Source organism: Cyprinodon tularosa, unplaced genomic scaffold, assembly GCF_016077235.1.
Source record: "Cyprinodon tularosa strain WSP-4 unplaced genomic scaffold, ASM1607723v1 ctg285, whole genome shotgun sequence".
NCBI lineage: Eukaryota > Metazoa > Chordata > Actinopteri > Cyprinodontiformes > Cyprinodontidae > Cyprinodon > Cyprinodon tularosa.
Genome location: NW_024038991.1, coordinates 87,151 through 96,536, shown reverse-complemented (window position 1 = coordinate 96,536; position 9,386 = coordinate 87,151). Strand labels below are relative to the sequence as shown.

The window sequence follows — 9,386 nt, the reverse complement described above, 5'->3', positions numbered from 1 at the left end:
CAATGAAATTATGTCCTATGCAGTCACAACTTCAAACATAAATCCTCCTTTTTTCTATAAATAAATGAGCGTATAGAATTTATCCTCCATCCTGAATGAAACACCTGTCTGCAGTATGGTAGCTGAACAAGAGCATACATGAAATCAGAGACATTCAGAGGCTGTAAAATTGTCAAAGAACTGATTCTAAACTGAAGAAAATGAATTTATGATATGCCTAGAATCTTTATTTAGTTATTTCTGATTTAATATATTAGACTTTGTGAATTTAATTTCAGCAATTGAGGCCACATCTACAAGTCTGAAAGCAGAAAGAGACAACTTGAAAATGCAACTGGATAACTGCAGTAAGTATGGAAAATTACATTGTCTTCCTCCTACAGTACTTACTAATTTTAGAGTGACAAGTATTTTGTTTTTCATGTAGAGTATCAATTTAAATGTGGATTTATTTACTCTTTATTTACACTTTACTACCTCTTAAAAGTCAGAAAAAGATTCATTATAGTGCTGATATTACTAAATTACACAAAATTTAAAGGTAATTTAATTTTTTTTTGCAGCTTCACGGCAAACTTCTCTGACAAATGAAAGAGAGACATTGAAGAAAAGCAAAACTGGTAAAATAAAAAATAATATCTCCATCAATTACAGCACAATCTAATGTGGTTCAGCTTCATTTTTTTCATTTTATTGAACAATATTGCCATCTCAGATTACCTAAAAAACAGTTCCACTTTATTAACAGATATTTGTTCTCTTAATCGTGCAGATTTATAACTGCTTGCGTTTCATGCTGTCTAAAAGTGATGTCTGTAAGTTATGTTAAAATATTATGTTAAAGCATTATGTTAAGAACCCATAATTTAGCCTGGTTAGCTAGTGGGACTCCGGAGTCAGCTGAGAGGTACCGGCAGGCCAAGAGTGCTGCAGCTCGTGTGGTCGTAGAGGCAAAAACTCTGGGAGGAGTTCGGAGAGGCCATGGAGGAGGAGTATCGGTCGGCCTTGACAACATTCTGCTAAACTGTCCGCCGCCTAAGGAGGGGGAAGCAGTGCTTCACCAACACTGTTTACAGCGCAGGTGGGAAGCTGCTGACCTCAGCTGGGGATATTGTTGGGTGGTGGAAGGAGTGCTTGAAGGATCTCCTCAATTCCATCATCACATCTTCCAATGAGGAGGCAGAGGCTGGGGATTTAGAGGCAGACTCGCCAATCAGCCAGGCTGAAGTCACCGGGGTAGTTAATAATCTTCTAAGTAGTAAGACCCCGGGGGTGGAAGAGATTCGTCCTGAGTACCTTAAGTCTCTGGATGTTGCAGGACTGTCTTGGCTGACAAGTCTTTGCAGCATTGCGTGGTGGTCGGGGAAAGTACCCCTGTATTGGCTGACTGGGCTGGTGGTCCCGCTCTTACAAAGGGGGATTGGAGGGTGTGCTCCAATTACAGATGGATCTCACTCCTCAGCCTCCCCGGTAAGGTCTACTCCTGGGTGCTGGAGAGGAGCATCCAGTCAATAGTCGAAACTCGGATCCAGGAGGAACAATGCATTTTTTTCCCTGTCGCGGCACACTGGACCAGCTCTGTACCCTTCATCGGGTGCCCAAGGGTTCGTGGGATTTCACCCAACTAGTCCACATGTGTTTTGTTGACCTGGAGAAGGTGTTTGGCCGTGTGCCTCGTGGAGCCCTGTGGGGGGTGCTCCAGTAGCATGGGGTGTGGGGCCCTCTGGTAAGGGCTGTCAACTCTCTGTACGACCGCAGCAGGAGCTTGGTTCGCATTGCCGGCAGTAAGTCAGACCATGCATGTTGGTCTCCGCTGGGGCTGCCCTTTGTCACCGGTTCTGTTCATTACATTTAAGGACAGAATTTCTAGGCACAGCAAGGGACCAGAGGATGTCCGGTTTAGGAACCTCAGGACATCATCTCTGCTGTTAGCAGATGATTTTTTCCTGTTGGCCTCATCAAACCAGGATCTTCGGCATTCCCGGAGTTGGTTTGTTGAAGCGGCCGGGATGAGGATCAGCACCTCCAAATGCTAGGCCATGGTTCTCTACCTGAGAAAGGTGGATTCCCGTCTTCTGGTTGGTGGAGAGTCCTTGTCTCAAGTGGAAGGAGTTCAAGTATCTCTGGGTCTTGTTCACGAGTGAGAGACGGATGGAGTGTGAGATCGATAGACGGATCGGCGCAGCATCGACAGTGATGCGGTCGCTGTATCAGACTGTTGTGATGAAGAGAGAGCTTAGTCTATCTGGGTTGATCTAGGTTCTACTCTCACCTAAAGTCATGAGTCATGAGTCATGGGTAATGACCGAAAGAACAAGATCGAAAATACTAGCGAAGTGAGTTTCCTTCGCAGGGCGACTGGGCAACCTTCGAGATCGGGTGAGGAGTTCAGTTACACGGGTGGAGTTCGAAGTAAAGTCGTTGCTTCTCCACGTCGACAGGAGCCAGCTGAGGTGGCTCTGGCATCTATTCTGGATGCCTTCTGGTCGCCTCCCTCGGGAGATGTTCCAGGCATTTCCCACTGGGAGGAGGCCTCGTGGAAGGCCCAGGGCACGCTGGAGGGACTATGTCTCTGAGCTGCCCTGGTGTCGCCTTGGTGTCCCCCCAGAGCAGGTGGAGGAGGTGTGTGTGGATCGGGAAGTCTGGGCATCTCCTTTTAGACTGCTGCCTCCAGGACCCAGCTCCGGATAAAGCAGAAGAAAATGGATGGATGGGAAAATTATGCAGAATATTCTACTGTATGCATACTTACAAGATCACAAATACTCCTTTATCTATATAAATAATAATGGACAGATACAAAGTCAGATATCCATAGAATTAAGCAGAAGAGACTTCTGATATTACTGTATTGATTTATTATAAACTGTAAAAAGTTCAATTGCAAAAGAATAATTAATGTAATCTTAATAAAAATTTTAGCCATTGAGGCAACATCCAGAAGCCTCACAACAGAACGAGACAACCTGCAGAGGGAACTGAGAAGCTGCAGTAAGTATGGATTGAAACTTCGTACAATTGTAGTTTGTAATGGTTATGTAGGAACAGAAAGATGATGTATTGAAGTATAGCAACAATATAAGTTTAATATGATAATATAAATTATTCTAATTATGGCATGTTTTCTTACCTTGAAAGAAATGTTTTAATCTGCTTTTTAAGAAAGACAAAAAACTGATAAACTTTGTGTGACCCTGAATAGAAAATACATTAAATTATTTTCTGTCTTTACAGATTTGCAGAAGAATTCATTGACTCAAGAGAGAGACGGGTTAAAGAGATCAAATACTGGTAATATAGAGAAAATGTTTAAAACAATACCTGATAAATTCAATACATTACTCTCTGCCTCCAGAGCTTTGGGGAAGAAACTCCCCAAAGTCAAGAATAGTTTATTTTTTCAGTTGGTGAAATAAAAAATAAAGAGACTGGTAAATTATCATCTATAATTTATTGCAAAATCCACTGTGGAATCTTGTGTTTCAGCGATTGAAGCCCAATCCAGAACTCTATCTCTGGAAAAAAATCAGCTCACCAGGACTCTATCTACCTGCAGTAAGTTGGAAAACTATAGATTCTAAAACACTACAGGAATAACTGTAGTGTTCTATAGTGGGTGAATGTTTTTACTTAATGTCATTATTCTTTGCAATAAAATGTACTGATGTTTAACCTGCTGTGACAGCTTCAGAGAAGAACGCCTTGACTAAAGAGAAAGATGAGCAGGCGATGAAATTTAATGATTTTGGTGAGTTTTGAATTTTATTTGGTAGAACGTTTCAATAGATTTATTTATACACAAAACAAATTTGAGTTATTCAAACTGTGGGAAGAAAGACTAAATCATTTTTTTTATCTTTTTTATTTTATTTTGTTCCATCTTGTGTAATATGGCAGATATTTTGTATGAAATGTGAGAAGCGGTGAAATGTTTGTTTAAATTTTAGGTCCATTATTTAGCAAAATGTAGAAAGGGTTGTAATTTTGCATCAAATGGCTGATTTTTAAGAGCAAAGCTTTGTCTTTGAATCATCTGATCCAAGGATCAACCCCTATATCAAACATGCCTCCATCCAGCTAGGTTGAAACTCAATATGCATGTCTGAGTTTTGAACGCAGCTTTGTTGACCTCCATAGCTATCGTTGCTTCATCCTGAACTCCTTCCTGTTTTAAGCCCTTAAAAAAGAAATATTTAAGTCATTGAAACACTCAGAACTAATGTTGCAGAAATAATGTTGTTAAATTTTCAACTATATAATTTTATTATGGTTCTAGCCCCTTTTTGGCCACTTGTCTTATTTCATTATAAAAGGTATAGTGGAGGACGTTCTTTATCTGGGTGGATCATCAATATAAGTGGTCCTCCTTATTGTCAATCATTCCGGTGATATGTTTACATAGGGCCGTCCTACGTGCTCGTCCCAATTTTCAATAACCGGTATTGAGTCTGACATAGTGAAAAAAATGCAAAATTCTCTTTTGGAAAATAAGCTTGTATGGGCGATACAAACAGCAACTTTTAAACAGAGCATGCAAGAGTTGAAATGGGCTTGTGCGCGCTCTCACACATGTTTAATAAGCGTTCTCCCTTGGGAGCGGGTACAGAGTTGTGCATGTGCATTTTTTCTTATCAAAAATTTAAAAAATTCACAAAAATCCTCCACTATTACTTTATGACTGAGATTCTTCCAATATATCCCAACCTGTATCACATAAGTATCATTTTTCAAAAGAAACTCAATAGATAATAGAAAATTAATCCATCATTAAATCAAATCACATGCTGTCAAATTCAATTCAATTCAATTCAGTTTATTTATATAGCACCAAATTCACAACACATGTCATCTCAAGGCACTTTACAGTTCGACCAGATCATACAGTCAAATTGATACAAAGTTTTCTATCTAAGGAAAACCAGTTGATTGCATTGACTCAAATACAATCCCTCACATTAAGCATGCTCGTAGCGACAGTGGAGAGGAAAAACTCCCTTTTAAAAGGAAGAAACCTCCAGCAGAACCAGGCTCAGTGTGAGCGGCTATCTGCCGAGGCCGACTGGGGTTCAAGGAGACAGAAGCAGAGACACAAAAAGCAGTTGTAAAAGGCGGCCCAGGAAACACACAGCCAGGCAGACGAGCTCCGAGCCAGCTACCATGCCAGAGGACGAAGAGAGCACATTCAGCCAGTCACGGTCAGAGAAACAGGACCACACTGGAAAACAGGCCGATCTCCAACATCTATAAACAAGGGTGTTGATGGAAGCAGCACAGCTGATGTTTCTTTCCAGGATGACGTCACAGCCAAACAGGAACAGACGAGGCAAAGCTACTCTGAGGAAAAGCAGAGAGAGCAGAACGTTAGAGATTGAACTAACAGATACTGCAGAATAGGAGAATAGAGAAAGAATGAAGCAGAATGATGAAATGGGGGTCCCTATGTCCTCCAGAAGTCTAAGCCTATAGCAGCATAACTATAGAGATAAATGCATTATGAATTTGTGAAGGGTCAGTTCTAAACTACCACATGCAGAAGTCATTTCATATCCGGTTACAAACAGTCAAAATCCTGCAAAATTTTAAATATCCACAATAAAATAACATGAAATAGCTATCAGTCTTTCATATATTTTTATTTTTGCTTTGCTCATTTAAGAATTTTAATGAAGAATAAGTAAACTTGCAAAAACAGAAACATGAAAACAGGAGGTAAACAGCAGGACTCAGTTACTAACAAAAACAACTGAGGACTTAAATCTTGAATTATGAGCAGACACAGGTAAATGGGATGTACTAATTATCTGATGGCAGATAAACAGGGGCAACTAGTGAGAAAAGCAAGGAAGAAACCAAAACATCCTACCTAGTAATAAAGAATAAATTAATGAGAAAACACTAAGAGGAATTAATGGCAAAACAAGGATACAAAATGAAAACCACAATATCTATGTGATATGTATTCAAATGATAAAATGCAAAAGGTATGATTTTAATCATCATTTCCCTGCTATTGTTGGATATTGCATTAATAGTTTCTTCTTTTTGGTTTTGGCTTTTAGCTCAGTTTGCAGTGCAGCAGAAATGGCTGTATTACAGTGGCAGTTTCTATTTTATTTCTACAACCAAGAAGAACTGGATAAGCAGTCGGTATGACTGCAAGCGTAATGGGGCAGACCTGGTGATTATAAACAGCAGAGAAGAAGAGGTTTGTATATTAATATTTGATTTATTTGACTGTTATTTTTTTAGACAACATTTTACTTCTACTCCTTACCTTTTAAAAATAGACTCATTAGTTTTGTTCCATTTAAGCTAATTTTCCTTATGGCCTGTTGGTATTTAAATAAATAAAAACCATCAAAATAATTAGTTTCATCCGGACAATTATTTTCTCTGTGGTTGGACTCCGTAGGGTGCTGCCCCAACTTGTTGTAGGTTTAAAGCTTCTGTCCTTAAAATGTTTCCCTGCATTACTTTTACTTTTGTTCTTTAAGTAGTTTTAAAAATGCTAATTTTACACTTTTACTTGAGTAAAAAGCTTAAGTTGATACTCTAACTTCTAAAAAAAGGGTTTTTAAACAGCAAGATTTCTACTTCTACTTGAGTAATAAACAATGATCCTTTTGACACCTTTGTTTATTTGAACTTAAATATATTCCTTAATTTCTCAGACAATGTTGTCTTCTGCTCACTGAAGTCTACGAGATGACTATTTGATAGGACCATGCCTGTTAATGAAATGTGATTACACTCTTTGTAACTTATGACCATTATGGAATATTAATTGAATGCTGTTAACAAAAGCTTTAAGTTTTATGACTTTTTGGAGCATCAGCCTGTATTTTTATTTTTTTCACAAGTGATCAAGAGAAAAATCTTTCCAGGAATTCCAAATGTCTTACAAATGTTGCTGTAGATGTTACGAATCTTGACTATCAAACAATTAATTACTTATTTATATGTTTGTGTTATGAAGCTATTTACAAGGAATTTTAAAAAGAAGGCCTGGATTGGTCTACATGACAGAATAAGAGAGGGAAACTGGCAATGGGTGGATGGGACTGCGCTATCAGAGAGGTTTTTCATTGTTTAATCAAATTCAATCATGATAACACAAGTATCTTCAAAAATCTGCTCCAAACTATACATATAAACAATGTTGGTGTTCTTTGGTTTCAGCTACTGGAAGTCTGGAGCGCCGAACCATTATATGGGCAGAAATGAGGACTGTGCAGAGATACAGAAATTCGATTCTGAAGAGAGCTGGAACGATGCTGCATGCGAAAACGAAAACTACTGGATATGTGAAAAGATCTTTAATTTTAATGGATGACTTTTCGGGAAAGTGTGTAAAGTCTGATTTTTTTTTTTACAGAAGTTTCTTATGAAGATATGCTTCAGTTATTCTTTGATCGATTTCGTCATGGATGTAATCAGTACAGTGCAAGAATGTGACCACTGAATTTATTGCCATACTCCTTGGTGTTCCGCTCATGAGTTATCTTAAAACTTTTATATTAATCTCTTTGCAATATATAAAAATAAATCAGATTTGTCTCATAAGATCATGGCAAAAAAAAGAGCCTCAGTACAGAAAATCAGCTGTTTCATTTAACGTTCATGATGGTGTACTTTTAGTTTGCACACACATTATTGCTCCAGATTAACACTATTCTAAGAAGGGGCTTAATTGGTGTGCTGCATTTGTGAAGGAAAAAATCCCAACTGAATACTCTTTCAAAGAGTTTCCCTCCTCATGGGGCAGGACATTTTTATTCAGACTATAGGGAAGATGTAGAAGAATATCTAAGAGCATTTGTGATACCCTGGGTGGTAGCAGTGTGAGTGGACAGTATGCAACTGAGAAGCCGATATGCAGATTCACAATGTTTACCTTAAAGGAATAGTACACCCAAAACATGATTAGCCTTCATTTTCTATTCACCCCCATGCTGAACAACACTCTGGAGTACTTTTTTGATATCTCAAATGCATCTGGAGATCTGGGAGGCTTCTTGCTGTCTGCTGACATTCAAATAATGGAGGTCCATGGTGCCCGAGACAGAAAGGTCCATAAAAGTCCACAAAAAACGTGTCAATATTCCTCCATACTGCTCGTCCAATGTATTCCAAGTGTCCTGAGTGGGTAGCGTCCATAATTTACTCGAAAAGAAGTCATTTAGAATGTTTTTAGAGCATAAACAGTAGTGTATAGGATTTCCTGAAAGCGCGCGCCTGTGAGTTCACGGCGCTACGGAAGCCGCGGCAGACCAAACCAGATGAAAGTGCGCATTTAGCTCGGCAAAGAACTCATGCTCTTCCTCAACACTGAAGTCCTCAGACATTTTTCTTTCGTTGTTTCTTTCTTTGCACAGGTAAACAGCACATTTCTTCTTCTACGCTTGCATTATTGGCAGAGCAGACGCTGAATGCGCACTTTCATCTGGTTTGGTCTGCCGGCTTCCGTAGCGTAGTGAACGCGCAGGCGCGCGCTTTCAGGAAATCCTATACACTACTGTTTATGCTCTAAAAACATTCTAAATGACTTTGTTTCGAGTAAATTCTGGATGCTACCCACTCAGGCCACTTGGAATACATTGGATGAGCAGTATGGAGGAATATTGACACGTTTTTTGTGGACTTTTATGGACCTGTCTTTCTCTGGCACCATAGACCTCCATTATTTGAATGTCAGCAGACAGCAAGAAGCCTCCCAGATCTCCAGATGCATTTGAGATATCAAAAAAGTACTCCAGAGTGTTGTTCAGCATGGGGGTGAGTAGAAAATGAAGGCTAATCATGTTTTGGGTGTACTATTCCTTAAAGAGCCAAATTAGATTTCAAGATTTGTCATAATCAAAAAAACATCTGAATTGTCTTGGAGTTTCTTAATATTGCAGGGTGGTCCAAGTCATGTCTAAGGAGAGCCTCGAAACCAAACGAATAATCTCAAACTGATATATAAATGATATATAAAACTGGAAGGTTCAAATGTTTATATTTTACCCTCAGTGCTTTTAAGAGTTCAATTTTTTTGGTTTTCTGTTTTATGAAAAAGTTACAAGAGGAAAACCATAACCATGACTCTTTGTTGGAGTTAAGTAACTCCTTAGCAGCCGGTTTTGAATCATTAGATAAACACACCTTTTAGAAAGTCCAAGGGATCCTTTCAAATTAAGAGCATGCCCAAGTGTTTTGAGCTGGATTTAACTCTGCTTGTTTTCTAGTCTTTAAAAATGCATACAATTATCTGACATTTTTCAGATGTATACGCCACTATAAATAAATTTAGTGTCAAAATAAAATGTTGACTATAATGTCCCAATAACTTGTACTTTGAAAGGTCCTGCACAAACATTTGATTCTCTTATATTAGGTATTCAATA

At 38.8% G+C, this 9,386-nt stretch overlaps 1 protein-coding gene across 1 annotated transcript; it reads left to right on the top strand.

Moving 5' to 3' along the window:
* Nucleotides 1-296: 296 nt before the first annotated feature.
* LOC119786992 (hepatic lectin-like) lies at nt 297-7,333 on the top strand. The gene is made up of 9 exons (XM_038290612.1): nt 297-347; nt 564-620; nt 2,923-2,991; nt 3,235-3,291; nt 3,487-3,555; nt 3,686-3,748; nt 6,060-6,205; nt 6,977-7,077; nt 7,180-7,333. The coding sequence occupies exons 1-9, from the start codon at nt 329-331 to the stop codon at nt 7,331-7,333; spliced, it is 735 nt and encodes a 244-aa protein (XP_038146540.1). The 5' UTR covers nt 297-328.
* The last annotated feature ends 2,053 nt before the right edge of the window (nt 7,334-9,386 follow it).